General features: G+C 40.8%; 1 protein-coding gene across 3 annotated transcripts; it reads right to left on the minus strand.

Annotated features, from left to right (window-relative positions):
- Nucleotides 1–1,675: 1,675 nt before the first annotated feature.
- Nucleotides 1,676–17,649, minus strand: LOC306808486 (P2R1A-PPP2R2A-interacting phosphatase regulator 1). Of its 3 annotated transcripts, none has more exons than XM_079319113.1 (10): nucleotides 17,291–17,649; nucleotides 13,987–14,065; nucleotides 10,072–10,128; nucleotides 7,976–8,019; nucleotides 7,843–7,897; nucleotides 7,316–7,408; nucleotides 6,776–6,864; nucleotides 6,073–6,134; nucleotides 4,949–5,045; nucleotides 1,676–3,814 (listed from the first exon to the last, which is right to left on the minus strand). In XM_079319113.1, the coding sequence occupies exons 1-10, from the start codon at nucleotides 17,443–17,445 to the stop codon at nucleotides 3,655–3,657; spliced, it is 891 nt and encodes a 296-aa protein (XP_079175239.1). In that variant the 5' UTR covers nucleotides 17,446–17,649; the 3' UTR covers nucleotides 1,676–3,654. The 3 variants fall into 3 exon arrangements, with proteins under 3 accessions (XP_079175239.1, XP_079175238.1, XP_079175240.1); XM_079319112.1 differs by having other exon boundaries at nucleotides 6,073–6,137; XM_079319114.1 differs by lacking the exon at nucleotides 1,676–3,814 and adding an exon at nucleotides 3,952–4,387 and having other exon boundaries at nucleotides 6,073–6,137.
- Nucleotides 17,650–20,843: the final 3,194 nt, after the last annotated feature.

Here is a 20,843-nt window from a genome sequence, read left to right on the forward strand (position 1 = left end):
TAACTTGTTGCTTCCAGGAGAAGAGAGATCAACTTAAACTCCATCTGCCTGTTGGTGATGAGAAAGGTTGCTTAAAACAGGGTAGGAAGAGCTCACACAGTTTAATTATGACTCCTGAAGCTCTCTATTTTAAGTGAATGAGTTATGACTCCAGCATATGCAAGAATACAACAGCATAAAGTGAACATTTCAGAAATGACGTTTGCCAAGGGAGGCACAAGCTGTTCTCAGCTCATGGAGTGCTGGAGGTCCCTCCAGCCACTCCCCTGGCAAATCATTGCACAATAGCAGGGCTGGACTGACACACAGCACTGATACTGGAACCACAGCACACATCTATAAATGGAGATATCTCAGCCTCACCAGACTCTGGAGACTTGTTTTGTTTCTATGGGTTGGTGATCATTTACATTCAAGTTTTCTGAAAATAGGTGAGAAGAAAGAATTTAGGATTAAGTTTTTACACTGATCTCAGGAGGACCTTGGGCAGCTGCTCAGCTGAGCATTCAGGTCACCTGCCTCACTGGCAACACACAGAAGACCCTGCAAGTCAATCTAGATGAGGCAGAGGCTCAATTTTCCTGGCATTTGGAGCTCTCTTCCAGAGGGAAGTGTCTATCCCTCTGCTAAATGCAGCAACCACTGAAGGGTTCATTCCAAAAATACAGCCCCCTGAGCACTGGCACGGTTACCAACATTCCCTCAGCAACTGTGTCACTCTGGAGAAGGTGGAAGGAAGAAAAACACCCATCACTTGTCAAGGAAGATACAGTGGCCCCAGATCTGATCTAACTGCCAACAAATCCTGCAGGATCATTTTCAACCAGACCAAGGAAGTGCTGAACCCGAGTGTGATTTTTGGAAGGTGCCATTCGTGGCAGAAGCCCAGAGAGAAGCAGAGGCAATATTGAAAGCATGAGTTTCTAGACAAGTACAGGGTTGGTTCTGTGCATTGTATAACATCCTGACTCCCTGCATCCAGATACATATTCTGGAGTGTAATTGGTTCGAAAATTTTTCATTTCAGTTTGAAAAAACCCTGTATGTGTCACCAGACTCTAGGGAGCAAAACTGCAGCTTCTTGGTGAAGACAAAACACTGAGATGCTTTCCCACAACTTCAATGCAATTTCTGCTTTGCAAAAGCAGGGAGAGGAACAGATAAAGGCAAATAACTATTTCACTCTCCTCCAACAGCATTATTTGTGGACTCCCCAACGCTGGAACTGTTCAAGGCTGGCCTAGAAGGGGCTTGGAGCCCCTGGTCTGGTGGAATGTGTCCCTGCCCATGGCAGGGGCTGGGATGAGATGGATGAGATGGTTTTAAAACCTTCCAACACAACCCATTCCATAATTCTATGATTAGCTCCCCTATTAAAGCAAACCACAAAGACTCCCCACTTCTTCCCAAGAGTTAAGATCCTCAGTACTTCCCACCAGCCAGCAGAAGCTTCTCTCTTCCCAACTATTTCACTATAACTTCCTCTAGGTATAAACTAGATTACATAAACATGTAACTTGTATTCAAAAATGTTTGTGTTTATTCTTCTTTGTTCCTAGAGTTGTCACAGACCTGCAAGACAACATTGCATGAGGAAAACAAGGTAAGTCTGCTGCAGATTTTAATACCTACTTGTATGTTAATTAAACTGGGTGGAAGTAAATAACAATAGATATTCTGATTTTAAAAGAAAGCATTTAATCCCAGAAGGAATATGGTTATCTAAAAAAGTGCAGAAACAGCAAAACATGTTTATTTTTCCATTTATTGGCACTTATTTGAAAAATAGCATAAATATTCAACAGAAAAGAGACAAGTTGACCCACACTCAACTATCAAACCCCCCTATATGATGTGTCCTCTAACAAAGACTGGAAGAGACACCAGGAGGTTCATTCTTAAGAAATAAGCAAGATTAAAAAAACAGTCTTGCTCTCACCACAGAAGAGTGAATGCACAGCAACTCTTTGGCACAAACCTGAAACTGCAAAGCCAAACTTTGCCTCAGCAGAGAGAGCAAACAGTCCGTGTGCATCTGCTGGGGGCAAAGGGCAGCTGCACTCGGGGAGGGACTGCAACCAGCAGGGTGATTATTACAATAATTTAAGAGGAATGATACCAGAAGTAAACCATGTTGTATCTTAACTAGAACAGAGTCAGACTATTAAATACATTCTATTTTCTCTCTATAATAAGGACACACAGAAATGGGTCACTGGCCCTCAGGTTGCCAGGTCTTTGCACTCCAAGTCATCCCTTTCTCGTTTTGATGGCTGTTGTCAGTCAAAACTTCATCCATGTGAATCTTTCACAACAGAGTTCAGGACAGATTTTCCTCCTGCTTGAGGAAGTTTCCATACTTTTCTCACTTTATGACACTACAAAGATTTAGCGTTTAAAAATAAAACATTTTGCTCCTTTCTTAACCCTCTGGAGAGAAGATCTGAAACCACACAGCACAGATACACAGACATGTACAAAGAGGGACTCAGCTGGGGGAGTTCAGCTGCACAACCCCAAGGAGGGTGTCACTGCACAATCCCAGACAGCTGTCCATGGGGGGCTGCAAATTCTTCCTCCTGGCTGGGGAATTTCAGAGTTGAGATCAGGATGCTTCAACACACTGACTCTTCAAGCATCTCAGATTACCAGATTCCAGGCTTCCAACCAGCATCTGAAGTTTTCAACAGCAGAAATGACTTGATGTCATTGTTTGAGGAAGTAACATCAGGAAATAAAGCACAGATTAAATATGTTTAATGGCCTCAGGCTGTAAAAAGGCATTCAAGATTCCTCACCGTATCTGTCATATATGAGGACAAATACTGACTTAAAATAATGCATTTCTGAAGTACTAAATACTAAAATATCAGGATTTAATGTATTTTTCCAAATATTGTCACTATTTTTCCCTATTAAAAGACCTTTAACAGAGCATCTACCACTTCTATACATCATCTAAATGGGGAAGAAAAAGAAACAAACGCCAGATACAAAACTCCAGAAGAATGTTCCACACCTAATTTAGATTTAGTCACAACAGCAGTAATGATCATTAATAGAATCCAACATATGAATTTGACAATTCACCCATGTGTTCTTTTCTGACATCCACTGGAATACAGAATTGATTAAGAGCCAATCCTAATAGAATACAATAATATTAATAATAATCAATTTTCCCCCTGCAATATTCTCCCTTTCATATGAAGAAGAAGAAAAAAATATAAATATCTAACACTCTGGGAATAGAAACAATTAGTAAGCTGCTTCATTGGTTTTAGGCTGAGGAGAAATGTGAGTTATCTGCTCCTCCACAGGCAGGGAGGACACAGGCTGCTGGGAAGCCAAGTCTTCCACAAGCAGGACACATGTACAGTGTTTGTAACTCATGCAAGGAGATCTCATCCACTGCAAACCAGCAGCCTGCTGGCTGACGTGAGCACCCAACGTGCCTGCAGCCCAAATGCTTCTGTATCGTAGTAAATGTCATACAAATCACTAGAAAGGTGAATTCCTCCTCAAGGAACTGTTCTGGAAGTTTCCTAGAAGTAATGACATTGCTGGAAGTTCCTATGAGGAACAGAATGGGTTACACACAACAGAGTCTGGGCGAATCTCGCCTGTTTCCTGTGCCCAGCAGCAATTCCTGCTTCAGTTCATGGGTAACTTGGCCATGAGATCCACGGGCAAAAACGGAGATCTGGAGTCAGAGAGTGACACTGGAGAGTCTGTGCTGGTGCCAACTTCAGCTGGGGAGTCACAGGAGGAGCCTGCACTGCTCCTGTTGTCATCCAGGGTGTGTGAGGACAGACTGAAAACAGAGTGACACCAGGGCGTGAGAAACGAGGCACAGGCTCAGGGAAGTGCCCAAAACCAGCCCAAAGCCATTCCAAACACACAGCTGCACCTCTGGAGGAGCAGCAGCCCCTGTGATCTGAATACAGCTGCAGCTGCACACACAGTCACTTCCACACTCACACAGGACACTCTGCACATTTCCTCCTTTGCTCACCCAGAAACGGGGCACAGATCAGAAGTTCCAGACTGAACAATCCACTGCCAGCTTTATTCCATCCTCAAAGCCCTGGGCCAGCACAGCAGCCAGAGGCCTTTTTGCCAAGAGAGCCAATAAGAAATTGTCCATCCTCCATTGTATTACATATTTCACAGGACACAAATTTGTAACTACAGCTGATCTATCATCAGTGATTGCAGCAAAGTGATTTTTTTAAATTACCATCTCCTACACCAAGAGGCAGCAATTGAACCCACACTACTATCCCCTGTGTAAACAGGATGTGCAAAAAAGATGTTTTTAAAGTACCTTTAAAACATCAATTTTGCTATTGCTACTCAAAGCTTCTACATGACTTGAGTACATCAGCTGAGAGGCAAAAAGACAGAAACACATTGAACAACCCTTGACAGTTGTGTAGGCACACCCTATGTATGATCAACCTTTTGACTAAAACACTAGATCAAAATCCCTTGCTATTACCAATCCCTACCATTTTTAACAAAGTGCTTTTTATCTGCTCCCCAGCTCCTCTGACCCTCCAGGGAGGATCAGACAGACTCATGCTCCTCTGTGACTAAGAGCAAGGGAAAAGAAGAAAAACCTAATAATTCAAAACCAATTCACCCAAAAAAGCATCAGCATTCACATTTGATTGCATTTTGAATCAGACTCCAAAAGCTTTCATCCATGATGTGTCTTTTCCTAAAAATGCTCAACACCCTACATTATCAGTCAGGCCTAGGAACTGCAGAATTGTAGGGAACATTGCTATTTACTGTGATGATTCCAGTGCTGTAACATTATGAGATATCTCTATTTAAAAAAGGCAAAAACAAACACAAAACTTCAAGCATTATCACAGCTAGGAAAAAAAAAAATATTTGCAATGCTTCTGCTGAAAGGGACAATAAACAGCACAGCATTTACCATGCCCCAAGGTCTGCCTGATGTGCAGCCTCAGGGGTTAGCATGTTGCTGGATCCTTGGAATAATCTTTTTGGGTGATCTTCCATCTCTGTCACACCTTTGGGAAGAGATACCAGTAATAAAAATTATGACTCATTTCAATTAAAATCTACTTTCACTGTACTTCTACAGAGCAAACAGGTTAGAGGTTCAAACTCACAATATTTCATATGTAGAACAGAGAATTTAGATGCTGAAATTTTAAAGACTGTCTGTTTCCTGGAACCATTTTGTCCAAGCTTCAGTACAGTTTAGTGAATAATTAACTAAGGCTTAGATATCAGATATTTATTCTTCAGTAGTGAAAAATAATCCTTTTGTTTCAATTTATCCAGCTATCAGTTCATCAGCTCCACCAGAGCAGAGAAGCTGAAAATAAGAAAAAGGAACAAGCTCCAGGATTATCACAGAAGTTTTCTATTGACTTTGATTTCCAAACACTCTAGAAGAGGATAGATATATGCTCAAATAGGCTATGACAGAACTCAATAAAAGTGTTTTAAAAGTTGCCTCAGAGCCAGACATGTTCTGTAACAAAGGTGAAGCTTGAAGAGATAAAAATAGGTGCAATAAAATTTCCAGAAGTTAAACTTGAAGAAAAACGCAGAAAGACAGAGAAACATTTCCTAATAAAGCTGTAAGGTGCCAACCAGGCATTTGCATCAGTGTTGGGTTTTGAAGAGTTATTTTAAATGTACAGTACCTGTGTGCTTCAGTTAACCAGGACTTTCAGAGTTTTCTGTTTCAGTTAAATATACCAATGGTTGTATTTATTGTTTTGTTAAGCAGGTTACATCAGATTTTTTATCACATCTATATGACCACAGCAATGGGGAGGAGTTAGAACAAAACAATTATTAGCTTTATGGAATTAAAAGCTTTATGGAATAGTAAAATCTAATTTAATGATTTGTCTATTTCATTATGGATAATATGTTCTGTTACTTTTCTGTTTCTCTGCTGTTTCTGTTATTTTTGAAGCATCAGCCAACTGGGTAGAATTATGAAGACAGTTATATGAATTATTATAAAACTAACAAGTTGGCCTATTGTATCTGCCAAACAAACCTATTTAAATACTGTACCTTTTCTTTTGATAGATCCAAGAACACTTGGTCGAATGCAGTTAATTGGACTCTGGCTTCTCCTGCTAGAAGAAGACAAATGCTGCACTGAGATCACCATTAAAAGAGAAAGGTTGAAAAAAGAATCAAAAGATATTCAGAAAAGAAACTACTGGGTGGAAAGCAGTAAGAAAAATAGGCATTAAAATAGTTTATCCAAAACAAGCCTTTTTTTTTTTTTTTTCTTTCTCCTCTGAAGATGGGCCAGGAAGCACAGAACTGAGCAGGAAATGTTTAATTATATGATTTCCCAACTGGGCAGTCTAAAAGCTCTCATCCAGGCACTGACTACTTCCCAGTTGACAAGCTGAACTGTGAGGCTAGTAAAATTTAATTGTATGCCCACATCACTCAAAGGAGTAACAAACCCTAAAGCTGTTTGTGTTTTCTTTCCCTCAGAATTCAATTACTAAAGATGTGAATGAGAGCAGTATAGAGCTATGCTGGGAAGGCAGATGCCACAATGCAGCCATTTCCCAATGTTATGACATGAGAGTTTTGACAAACATTTTACAACACTGTAAAATCTGAAGTTTACAAGAGTATATGAAGTTGTGTTTGTGCTAGAAATCAAATTATGGATACAATAATTTCTGGTATTTCAAATGCCTACTATGAACAAGCTCCTTCAATTTTCTATCACTGATATGATCTGGTCACTTACCTTGAAAATCTCCTTGTTGGACTTGGGCTGGGACTTGGAGGCAACCCACTGCTGCTCACCAGACTTTGCAAAGATGGTGAGAAACATTGCTGAGAGGAAAAGAGTTTGTGTTATTATGAATACTGTATCACTACCATGTGGTAACAATTGATGCTTAACTGCAGAGAAATAAGCTAGTATCAAATACAGCAATCAGTCATTTGGTATACTGAGATACCACTTTTTGCTACTGAGAAAAATAATTTAAATTGGACACATTCAATTTTCATGCAGATTTATTTCACTGTACTCTGGTTAAACAGAATTATTTGTTTTTTATTAACCACAGTATAACAGCTGAACACTCCACAGAAATTCACATCCCCAAGATGAGCAGCTGGTATTTTCTGGTTTGGGGTTTTAGGGGGTTTTATTTACTCTCTAGTTTCTTATTTGCAGCTGAGGTAGAAAAGAGCAGGTGGCTTTATCTTTTGCTACTAATTTGGTTGAATTTATTTAGCTCTACTTAAAATAAAACCATTATTACCACATTTTGCTCACCTTCCCTATTCCTCGTGTGGGTGAAGGAGCTGGAGAAACTGGAACAAAGTCTACTTGCTTTGGTGATAGTGACTTGTCAAAATCATTGTCACTCTATAAACAGTACAAATAATTAATCTTACAAGCAGGTACCTCAACAAGAAAATACTGGTGTGAAATCCCAAAGTTACCCTACATCATATCAACAATTTTTAGGCAGCCATATATGAGCTTATGCTTAACAAAAAAGAAAAAAAAGAAAAAAAAAAGCCTTAAATATTACATGGAGAGTATCAGAACATGGAAGAAAATTTGAATAGACAGACAACCTGCAATTTCCTTTTGATACAGCAGCCCAAGGAGCCCACATGTACCTTGAACAATTGATAGTTCTATGCCTTGTTAGTGTGAAAAATTACTGATCAAAAGCAGAGCTATACAAGCAACTTAACTCTAGGTCAAACTATCAAAGGAAATGTTGACATGAGAGAGTCTCTAGTGTCCTGATACTGATGATAGAAACACAAATTAAAGCATGAATGCATTACCAGGCTCAAGCTCTCCTCCCAGGAGTGGCTCATCTGCATTGCTACTTGCACTTCTCTACAAAGAAGAAAAGAAATGTGTTGTGCTGGGCCCACAGACAGCTGCAGGGACTCCCTGCTCTGCCTTGGTGCTCACCTTTCACGAACGGTTTCCCTGTTCAGCAAATTCATCCCTTCTTCCTAAAAGATTAGCACATGAAGAAGTAAGGTAAAAAAAACCAAAACAACTCACTTTTTTCCAGCAAATCAGAAAAGTTGTGGTTTCATTTCACTTTGGCATGTGGAAAATTTAATTCAGCTTGGTTAAGCAACAATAACCTCAAGTTCTCATCCATGGAAAGGAGTGAGGAGGAGAGGATGAGACAGAGATGTAGCAGGAGGGACCATCATGTAAGAAGTGCTTTATGTGAGCTGATTGTTTCCCAAGCAGCTTTATTTTCATTACTAACCAAGAGGTAGCTACAAAACTGAATAATGATAGTATGAACCAGAAATTCTGCACATGCCAGAGCACCTTTATGCAGTCTTGAGTAAATATAATTTTACAAAGGGGACACTAGCACAGATAAACCTCAAAAACATGGCTGGGTTCTTACCTTACTCTATGGATTAGTGACTAACTAGACACTTGTCAGCATCTCATTTGCAATACACTGCATTGCACACAATGAATTCAGGATTCAGTGAGGTTTTTTTCTAAAAAAAACTCCATAAAATATTATTAAAATGGATCAAATATGTAAAATTAAGCTAAACATTAACACCAAGTACAAACACGATTCAATCTCCTCTTAGGCAGACACCATTCCTTAAAATAAACTGAATGCTACCCAGCTTGTTCAGTGAATGAACAGGTTCCCTAATTCAAGAGTAAAAGTTCAACTAAACATCTTCACAATCCTCATCATAAGTAGGAAGAGTCTAATTTCTTCACCTGTGTGATAATTTGCTCAGATTTGAAAGAGATCAGAACTGCATCTCACAAGTTCTCAGTGAGTATACAGGACATGGAATTAATTCCAACCTGTGAATCTAATGCTCAAATTAGAAAATTACTCTGTTTATTTTAATAAATGGATGACACAAACATGAATGCAGAAGCATTTTCCAGAAGACTGAATTATCAAATTTTACTTCAGATAATAGAGCAGACCCACAACAGTTAATTCCTTTGCTCTCAGCATATTTCTCATTATATCTCCCTGCTCACTGCAGGAGGGTTGGACCAGATGACCTTTAAAGGTCCCCTTCAACCCAAACTAATTTATGATTCTATGATATTTACATATTAATCCTAAGCATTTTATATTGATAAAAAGAGCTGTACAACTGACCCAAGTACTTCAGAGTCTATTTAAGCCAGTAAATTATTTACATAATGAAAGCAAGCAATTATTTTCTTCAGGATTACTGTGCAACTACCTTAAATAACCAAGGTAGGAAGCAGAAGTGCCTTCCACCACTCAGGCACCATACCCTAAAAATGCTGCCTGAGGCATTATATTGTTTTCTTAACTTTTGACCATTTAAAAATCAAGCCTATTCATTGAAAAATAGCCAGCTAAAAAAAAAATAAAAAAACCTAAGCATCTTCAAACCAATTTTATAACCATTCTACTGTAAAAAAGTGGAGATATAAAATGAAGGAGACACAAGAGTTTGAGCTTGTTGATTTTAAAGCTGGAGTCTTCAGGCTGCAGTGTGCTGGCTGGGAGCAGAGCTATTTGAGCCTGCTCAGATATTCCCCACACCACCCCCCTTCCCCAGTGTTTGCTCTGCTGCCCTTCCCCCTCCATTCCTGCTGTGACAGCACAAGTACAGGGATCTGGATAAGAAAATTATACAGATGAAAAATAGCCCAGCCAGAAGAGTACAGACTATTTTTCAGCCAGAGTGCTTCCTTATCCTGCTCGTTTTCTGGCTGCACAAAAGTCCTGTGCCAACACAAGTTAAGGAACACTTTGTTATTGGCCCTGAATATTTATGCTGGCACTGCTGCCAAAAACTTGGTGAAACTTTACCCTAAGGGTTTACATTAAAGGTTTCCTTTCTAAAATGTCCGTTTTAAGAATCCTCTCTCTGCTCAAATCTTCTCCTTGCTGCATTTTGCTTCATGAAACGTGGAACTGGGCAGGCAGTTTGAAAATAAAATCTACAGCCAGTTGACTGCAAAAAAAAAAAAAAACAACCCAGCCACCTATAAAAAAGTCATTTAGAAGAATCTGTACTTACTTGTTTGATTTGATGCAGACGGCTGCTAGGAATACGGATGGGAGACGATGGCACAAACTGCAAAACAAAGTCACATAGAATTGAAAGCACAGCAGAAGGGAGGGAAAAGTGCCACAGAAATGTTAGTAGTGTTGCCTCAAACTAAAAATAACCTCATTTTAAAAAATATCACTTATAACATTCTCAGTGTATATCTAAACTACATTACTTACTTGCAAGAACATGTTAATGTGTATTTCCACATTACACTGCTTTGTAGGCTCACAGATGCTAATTGGTATCAGCCTGGCTTCCATTCCATTTCCAGGCAACTAGAACTGACAGCTTGCCCCACAGAATGGAGCTGCTTTTCACTAGCACACTGTCACCTCTGGTATATATGTTGGCATAAATATTTTCCTTTATGTGATTCAGAATATTTATTTTCATTTAAGTGATCTCAGAAAGCTCCCCAATAGATCCTTTAAAAATATAATGAATTGTACAAAAAGGTTCCTGGATTGTTGCCTGCCTATAAATGAGTATTTTGACAGGTGAAAAAAATCAGCTATTAGAAGGCTAACAAAGAGTTAAACACTTTCTTTATGGTTTCTCAAGAGCTTCACCAATTTGGGTGAAATCAGAGAAGACGTCACTAAAAATGGTCTTCTGTTAATGTTGACAGTTTTGCATCAAGATCTCACTGGAATGCTATGATCTAAAGCTGCACATCCAAAATTTATGAGTAATTTAAAGGGATTATTTTCTCACAATATAATTTTTTTTTCATATATTTCCCATCCCTCACATTGTCAACCCTCAGTTGATTTATGTCATAGCCATTCAGGGAACAAAAATTATAAACCAAAGCTTTGAATAGAGGTTTAACTTCTCTGCAAGATGAAAATCCTTCCAAAAAATAAGGTGTCTTTGCAAAATGGATGTGTTCAGCAAGTAAGGCTTACATTAATATAGGTGTTTTTATACTTCATTCATTATAAGGCTCCATCTGCTTCACAAAACATTACTAGAGCTCTTCATCATGCTGAAGCTGGAGAACTAACAAATATCCAATTAACTGTTACTGCACCATCTTCTAAGAAGTGCCATGGAGAATACAAGGATTTTGCTGCCTGACAGAGTAAGCTAACACAGACCATTAATGCTTCATACATCCAGAACCCTCCTTCTAAAAAAACAAACACAAAGACATCACACCCTGCTTCTCACAAAGGAATTCAGCCTATCAGGCTCACACAGAGGATGACTAACACTTGTGCCAGAATTTAGTCATCCTAATATATAATACTAAAGGCTAACAGCTATAATATTTTCATTTGCTACTTTTAAAAGTCCAGTTTAGGTCAGCTTTATTATTATGCTGGGTTCCCAAAAATCCTATGCTCCTAATAAAAATTCCTCCAAGCTTCACCAGCCAATGCAGACCTTGAGTTGACCTTGATTCTCACACAGAGAAAAGGATTTGGACAATAGTGCATTCCTGCCTATTCACTCTGTCATTCCACAGTAGAAATGCATTTGTTCCACTCATTATATTCTAATTTTATGACTGTGATCCACATACTTTAAGGTTTGACATTAATAGAATATGTACAAAAACAGTGGCTTGCAGTATAAAACAAAAAATATAAAAAGACAATTAAGTGTTCCTCTGCAGGGTCTGATGCACTAACACAGCTCTGAGGGTCCTACATCTTGCTTCCAACAAGTCATCATCATTGCTGTGGCAGTGTGTAAAACTCACTTTTGCTCTATTGGCATCTTTTGATTGAATTATTGTGAAAAGAAACCTGCCACTTTCAAAGGATACTTGCTACACTGAACCCATTTATTAAAATTCTGCTGCTCACATCCCCAAGATTTTAAGAGAGCAAAAGGATTAATAAAAACATTACAAATCATTAGACTATGTCAGAGAAGAGAAACCCCTTCCCCCTCAGTGTCAGAGACTGTGTTCCAGGGCAGGTAAAGCCCCAGCAGTGCCAGGCTGGCAGGAGGCAGTGCCCAGGTGAGCAGGGGATGCACAGGTGCCTCTGCCCTGCCCTGCAGTGCCCTCTGCCTCCTGCCAGCACAGCCACTGAACCCAGCACAAAAAAAAAAAAAAAAAAAAAAAAGAAAAAATTTAACATCAACTTCTGCTGAAATAACACCTAAACATCTAACCACAGACCCAACTGCTCTGCCTAAGCAACAAAACAAAAACCTCAGCCATGCAAAACAAAGCAAAAAACACCAAAACATTTACTCACTGCTATCTCCTGGAAGAAAATAAACTGCAGATACTGAGCCTGGTTAACCCTTCCTTGGCAATTATATGTAGTGTCAGAAAACTGCAATCAACCCCCAGCCCAAATGGCACCACTGCCCTTGCAGTTATCATTATAAACCAGCTGAAGTCTGAGATTTGGAGAAGCTACTCCCAAAAACAGATTGTGGAATTCACCTGAGCAACTGGGACAGCATTGAAGATGGAGTTGATGTTGTATGGTCTCCAGTTAACAGAGATTTTAGCAACTCCCATTGTTCCCCTGACAGGGAACACCACACAGATTAGGCAAACATTGAAATCAACTTTTTTTCCACAAAGTTTAAAAAAATGCAAAGTTTAAGCTGTGCTTGTAATACTTGTAATAAAGAAGTTTGAGCTGCTTACTGAATCTTTTAACCCTCTTATAGCTTACACTACAGTAAAACTTGGATTAGTTTTCTTAAATACAAAGAAGTGGGTTTTGAAATACATGAAATACACTTTAGCACCTCCTTATGTAAAATTTAATTTACAAAAATGGATGTGATCTAACTCCTTAGAATATCTCTAACACCATAATACTAAATGTGATTCTTTGCTATAGGAAGAATACAGGGGAAGGTTGGTTAGGATCCTTGATACTGAAAATTTAATTTATCACAAAATCATTCATCTGTGGATGATCCTGGTTTAAGATCACAGAATGATGAGAATCTCTAAGATCCTTTCCAGTTCCATCCTCCCTGCAATATTCAACAGAACCATAAACCAGGCAACTCAAAGAAGCATTTCAAAGCAGACAAGGCACTGATCTAGCAGTCAGTGGGGAACTTGATTTTTAATGCAAGTAAAATTTTATGTATTTTGTCAGCACCTGATCAGCTGGGAGTGAAGAAGGACACTTTTAATTAGTGTGAGGGGAATGGTTAGGAACCATCCCATGAAGATGGAAACACTGGCTAAGTCCAGGAGACTTCAACATTTATGAGGGGCAGGCAGAAGAGCAGCCCATCAGTGAATTTGCTCCAGCTTCCCAGCAAGTTCTGGGCAAGGCACCCTGAATTAGCATCTTTTTAGCCAACAACTGAGGATCTTCAGCAAACACAATAAACTGAGCTTTCGCCTTTGTTTTTTTCTCCTCTTGCCTGACCACAAGCACAAACAGATTTTCACTAAGCTGCTGCCCTAAAAACATGAAGAAAGAGACTTGATGAAGAAATCTTCACCACAACACTTTCTTTCAGTTTTTTCATCCCAGCAGGAGAAATGCTTTTCCACAATCTTTCTTCAATATAACTATTCTGGTTCTGTTACAGATGCAACCTTTGCTGAAGTATTTGTCTGTACTTTTTTCTTAAGCAACAAAATCATTTAAGACACTGATAACTGTTAACAGTACAGTCATATAATTAATTTTCTTAACAAGCCACCTTTCTTACTCTACCTTGGAACACCAATTTTACAAGCCAAGTTATGATCACAATGAAATACAAGCATTCTGCAAGGCGAATGATCTGTAAGTAACTTTTCATTACAGCTACAGCATATTAATGTCACAGTCTAGAGCCTGGTGGTATTAGTTTCACGGACTGCAGTCTAATTTTGTTTATTCCTGTTTGCACACTTGTGCTTGGCCCCTGCTGGGGCTGCTGCAGGAGTTTCCTTACCAGGCTGTGCCGATTCATGACGGTGGTGCTGTTCCTGCGGGTGCGCAGGACGCTGCCCTGGAACACCTGGGAGTGATCGCTGTGAAAAGAAACACTTGTCAAATGCAAAAGCCATTTCCTTCCTTGCAAAAATGCTCCTCTTCAGATCAGCTCAGTTTCAAAGGCTGTGACAGCTCTCCTGTCGAGACAAAGCACTCCAGAGACAGGCAGGTAAGGAGTCTTTTAGCTCGTTGGCAGAGAGTGCAAATCAACTTGTTCATCCTCCAATTCCCAGCCACTTCAATTAATGATTTCAATTAATCATTTTGTGTCTTCAGAATAATTGAAGAATTGTTTAGACTGTGGGGATTTATTATGTTTGGAATGGCTGCTGCTTGTATATTGCTTCAAATGTCATTCAATAGAACAAATAGATAAATGGCTTGCAACTGAAACCAGCTTAGATTCCACAGAAAAAATAGAATTTAAAAATACAGCATCTTGATAAATCTTATCACTACAAATATTTAATATCTTCTGAAACATTTCTCCAGTAAAAGTTAAATTAAACTTACAGCAAACCCAGTTTTTAAGGCCCCACAGCAGTGTATCAATTGAATTGGTATAGGATTATTTATTTGACACAAAATGAACTTCTTTCTCAAGGCAATTTTAGTTATATTGATTCCTAAAGCAAGTTTTACTGGTCATGTCATCACCAGTATTATCAACAGTCAATGATCAGCACTTAACAAATGCGACTGCAGAAATAAACTAACTTTTATGGTCACTAGAAAAAAAAAGTTGCAATCCCCACACTCAAAAATCAGTGAGGAACTGCACAGGTAAACAAATCCAAATGTAACTCTGTAATTAGATTCAAATGACAAGACATTACATTTTATCTATTTTTCCTGGCTGCTAATTTGGGATGAACAAAAGCCCTCCCAAACATAATTTATTTAAAACTAACCTGACCAACATCACTACCTTGCTGTAAGGACTGCTAATCCTACTGCACTTCCATAAAACACCATTGTCAGAATCCTCTAGTTTAAAACACACCAGTTACACACATAAGTTTTAGACAGCTTTTATGTAGCTGTAAATAAAAAACAAATAAAGCTTATACTGTGAAATAAAAGTCAACAGCAACTGGCATAAGCACTGTACTTTCTGCCAAGAAAAATGCATAGACTCTCTTTCTCCAAAATGTCAAGTACAGAGGACCAGACATCATTTACAATTTGCCAAGAAGTTTCACTCAGCTCACGCCCACGAGAGATCAAACATTTGCTGCCATTTGACAGAGGAGGAAGAGGAGAAATTGAAGGGATCCATGACAAGATGCTTAGAGATGAGTTTTGGCTGAGGCAAAGAGCCCCAATTCTCTTCAGGGTAGATGTACTGGTTGGCATGCAAACACAAGACAAACAGCACATCCTGAAATCCAGGGTCTGAGTCAAGAAAACAGGTTGGAATAATCCTGTCCCACTTTACCATAGCCTGAGCCCAACTGTCAGTGCTAACTAGAGAGAGGGAGAGAAAAATAAACCTACAAATAATCCTATCTTTAATCTCCCCTGCAAAAATACCAGAACTGGTCAGACCTCAGACTTACTTTTCACAGAAAACTACAGTTCCTATTAAAAATCAATTTAATTTGGCACAAAAGCAAGAGTTAAAAGTTCTGTGAAATAAAACTTTTGTGATATAAATTACTTATATAATAAGTATATAACTGTTGCCTGGAACTATAGCAACTCATTTTCCAAGTTCCTTACTAAAAAATGAAGAAGTCAAAACAGGAGACAGAGGAGAAAAAGCAAGCTGTGTAAGAGCAAGAGCTTTTGTTTCAGTTTACCCAACAAAGCCATTCTGGGAAAAACTGAAGTTTCTTGCCAAGAGCTGCAATCTTGCAAAAACAGTATTCTGGTGGAAAATTCCAAACTAACAGGCAAACCACTGCAATCACCTCAGATTAGTTCAATGGCATTTCAGTTTTATTTGTATGAACACCTAACCCACAGTGTATGCACAGTGTCAAGGCAAGAGCTCAGGCTTACCCTTCTATCTGCCCAGACCCTGAACTAAATAATTTGGTTTTTTGGGGTTTTTTTGGTTTTTTTAAGACTCAAGGGTCTTGCAATTTCCAATTTACAAAAGCTGAGATTAAAAAAACATCTTATCTCAGTTACATAATTATTTCACCTGCTCAGAAACCTCCCAGGGGAGAGCTGTCACACACACAACCTTTCTATACTGCACCAAAATGTAAAATGGGAGTTCTAGCATAGTGAATATGTAAAATAATCAAAATTACATTCACTTCATATTAAATCACGATGGAATATGCAAGAAGTGGTATTTTGTCTGAACTGTCAGACACTGTTAACTATTTTGGTAAAAGAGCTATGAGATTTGTTCATCACTTGATACCCAGTTCCTTACTGAAACAGAAAGGGAAAAAAATCAATCCACCAGGAAGTATCATGTAACATCCTACAGTTTATGAAACTTATTGTCAATATGCTCTCCCAAAATGCAGACACATCACTAACAGCAGCACATGGACCACCTTAGAGTTGGATAGAAACCACACCATGTAGCAGATGGGGCATCTCCCAACTCCTCAAGAGCCCAGAGGAGAAAAGAAACAGCCCTTTGGGTTATAAACTTACCCAAACAACACTATGCAAGAATCCCTAGCTGTCTGAAAGCTTTCGCCTGGCCCTTGCCTGGCACTGCCACTGTGCTGTCGGCTGGAGAGGCAGACCTGGCAAACACCCGGCCCTCCTGCAAACAGACCTGCCACAGCCTGGTGGCAACATCCAAGCGCGACTGTCCACACAGCATTGCATTTCTCCCACTAATGCATACTACAGAAATTAGCATCACCCAGGAGAATTCCTGGACACCTGACACACTGTTTTACACTAAATGTAAAACTTACGTCAAGGTCCCGTGAAATGACCTTCCTGACCAAATTTGCCTGATTGTTCCGAAAGCGTTTACTGTTGTAATCATACCCAGAGCAGTGATTTATTCTGTTCAGACTTGATCCATTACAGAAATCATCGCGATTGTTAGAACAGCAACGGTGTTTCTCTATAACACACAGCAAACCTTGGTGAAAACAAAGCGTTTCAGCAAAACCGAAGCCCGTGTTCCCGGGCTCCCTCGCACCCCTCCACACGGGGAAGGAGCAGGATATCTTCCCTAAATCCCTCCCAGCCTGGGACAGCGCTCAGGAACCCGCTTTCCCCGAGGCGCCGCGGAGCCCCCGCACGGCCGGGCCGGGCCGGGCGCGCCCCGGGCCCCTCACCTGAGCCCGTGGATGAGCGGGGCGCTGTTCGACCGCCTCAGGCCGCCGCCGTCGCCCGGGGCCGCGGCGCTCCCCGGCGGCAGCTCCAGGTCCAGCTCCATCTTCTCCTGAGCCATCGCGGCGGCGGCGGCTCCGGCTCCTCCCGCTCCGCCCATCCGCGGCCTCAGGCCGCCGCTGCCCCGGCCCTGCCGAACCCGCGGGCGGGGGGGCTGCCGCAGCTGCGAAGCCGCATCCCGGGGCTCCGGGGGCGGCCGGTGCCCGCTGCTCCCGCTGATTCCCGCAGCCCCCGCGGCCCGCGGGCCCCGGGCCGCTCTCCCCGCCCGGCCCCAGCGCAGGCGGGCCCGGCCGCAGGGCGCAGGCGCAGCGCTCCGGCCGGGCCGCTGGGGCACGGCGCTGGCACGGTGGGGTGTGAGGAGTGTGCTCGTTGTACAGAGCCCTGGCACATTGGGGTGTGAGGAGTGTGCTCGTTGTACAGAGCCCTGGCACATTGGGGTGTGAGGAGTGTGCTTCTTAATAGAGCTCTGGCACATTGGGGTGTGAGGAGTGTGCTCGTTGTACAGAGCCCTGGCACATTGGGGTGTGCGGAGTGTGCTCGTTGTACAGAGCCCTGGCACATTGGGGTGTGCAGAGTGTCCACCAGGCAGCAACTGACAAACACAGAGGACACAGCCTCAAGCTACATCAGGGACGGTATAGGCTGGATGTTAGGACAAAAGATTTCACAGAAAGAATAATAAAGTACTGGAATGCTCTTCCCAGAGAGGTGGTGGAATCATTATCTCTGGATGTGTTTAAGAAAAGGTTGGGCATGGCACTTGGTGCTATAGTCTAGACTCTGAGCTGAGGTGTCAGGACACAGGTTGGACTCGATGATCTTAGAGGTCTCTTCCAACCTCATTATTCTGCGATTCTGTGATTCTGTGCTCATTCTCCAGAGCTCTCTCACCAAGGCCCACAGTGCTGCTGGCTTCCTAGGGAAAATATCACCTCTGAGTTCATATTGAGCTGTTGCCACTCATAGAAATACCGGTGGATGGTTCTGTGGAGGCCCAGGCAGCTCCAGGAATAAAAAAACCAAAACATTTTCAAAATACTTTAATAGCTACATGTGTCCTTAGTTTATACCTAGATGAGGTTGTGCTGAAGTGGGTTGGAAGGTCAATACCATGCTGGTGACAGTGCTGAGGCTCCCAACCCTTGGGAAGAAGTGGGGAATCTGGTTTGCCTTAATAGGGCATTATCCATAGAGTCATGGAATGGTTTGGATTGGAAAGGACATTAAAAACCATTTTGATCCACCCCCCTGCCATGGGCTGGGACATTTTACATTATCCCAGTTTGCTCCAAGCCCTGTCCAGCCTGGCCTTGGACACTTCCAGGGATCCAGGGGCAGCCACAGCTTCTCTGGGCAACCTGTGGCAGGACCTCACCACCCTGACAGGGGAGAACTTCCTCCTATTATCCAATCTAAACCCTCTTGCTTTTGATTTGAAGCCATTCCACCTTGTCCTGCCAATCCAGGCCCTTGTAAATCTCTCCATCTTTCTTGTAAATTTTCTTCAGGTACCAGAAGGCCACAATTAGGTCACTCTGAAGCTTCTCTTCTCCAGGTTAAACAATCCCAGTTGTCTTAGCCCTTCCTCATAAGAGAAGTGCTCCATCTCTTCATCTGTTTATAGTGAGAGTTTCTGGCAGTCTTTAGGAACAGAAATAACCAGATAAAGAGGGTAGATTATAGAGAGCTAAAACATTTTTTCATGGGCTCCATGCTTTCTGATTTACCTAGGGTTGATGGCATTTTGTGATTGTGACTGTTTATTTCACCCACAGGGGTATTTCCCTGACACTGTAAAATAGCCCCCATCATCACCCACTCCATGCCCACCAGTCCCTGTGTATCACTGTACTCACACATCTCATTCTCAGTCTCTGCTGCCCCTCTATGAACATCCATCCTTCACCTGTGTCCTCCCAAGGCTCTGTTTAACATGTTCTCTCCTTTTTTAACCCCTCTTGCCTTGGTGCTGTTTATCTAACTCAACAGGTTGTGATTTCCTCATTTCCATCATTCTGCTCCACAGCACGATTCTCCCAGGTGCATCTCCCCTTTGCCTCATTACCCTCTTTGTCTGAGGGTCACCCTGACAGTCTCCACTTTTCTTTGGACATATATTCCCATTAAAGGTCTCATGGCTACAGTAAATCCTGATCAGACAGTGGGATGATGTGCCTGGCATTGGAAAATTTGAGGGCATGGAGCAGATGTTTTTAAGCTCATAGCCATATTTTGGATGCTGTTGACTTTTTCCTTAACAGTATCCTGGTACACGGCATTTGAAGCTGTTTGCTGCCCTTAGTGGCAAGGACATAATATAATAACTCCACAATAAAAATAAATAGCAAAATCCACATAGTTTAGTGCTGTAGTCAGATCCTGCAGGTGGCTTTTGTATTAAGAGAACCAGCATATTTTTGAGTAGATTTCCACTCAGAGCTAGAAGCTTTGCTGGGAACTTTCACCTGAATTGCCTTTTAGACAATTCTAGCCATGGAAAATGAAGGTATGGAAGTTATTCCAAGTTATTAAATGCTTGTACTGAAGCACCAGGCAAGGAGAAGGGTGCAGGTTCTGTAAAAGTGTCATATTGCTTTTAGAGAATGGTGGCAGTAAAAGGTGATTAACAGTATATTCCTTTCACAGCTGCAGATTCTAATTTTCCAGTGAATCAGACTGGTCATAATTATTAGAAATTAAGCAAAACTATTTAGATATTTATGTTCTCAGTCTTTGAAGGAGATGGCAATTCTGTGTGTCACAGAAAGGTGTCATTACTGGCTGTGATAGGCCATAGTGTAAGGGGCAAAAGATTGTGAAAGGTATTTTCCTCTGCAATAATACAATATAAGGAAATTTTCTCTGGGTTTTTCAATATAAATACATACAGAAAAATCACATAAATATTTAAATGTAATCTTGTGGGGTTTTTTTTAACTCAATTCCAATGCATCTGTGTGCATGTCAGCACAAAGTTCTTCATTAATATCATTTCAGTGAAAGAAATGCAAACATAAACAACAGTTGATGAGACACAGAGTCTCAGAATGTAGAGAAATGGAATGTGCTTAAGTCAGCCTTGATTAACAAAAAATGCAGGGAGATACCATAGTAAATATTAAAGGACAGAAACAAGAGTTTTACTATCTAGAAGCATCTACTTTCAATTGTTTTAAAGTGAGAGAATAATTCATCTAGACATGTTCACGACTAAGGTAGTTGAAATGTTGAAAAATCCTAACTTTTATATCTTAACAGTTTCAACACCTAGCACTCTGGCAAAAGAACTGTTTTATCCCAGGAGAGAATTAAGACCTTTTAAAATTTAGTGCTGAGAAAGAACCTAAAGCCCCCTGCTTTTAAGAGACAATTATCTATGATGCAATTGTTATTGCAGAAAAATACTGTAAAACAAGCACAAACTTTGATCACTTTGAGTGGGTTTGTCCAGGTCAGTCCCAAAACTGAGTACAGGCAAGACCTAGGATCAGTTCTCAT

The sequence above is a fragment of the Erithacus rubecula genome (genome assembly GCF_903797595.1).
Source record: "Erithacus rubecula genome assembly, chromosome: 15".
In the NCBI taxonomy this organism is placed as follows: Eukaryota; Metazoa; Chordata; class Aves; order Passeriformes; family Muscicapidae; genus Erithacus; species Erithacus rubecula.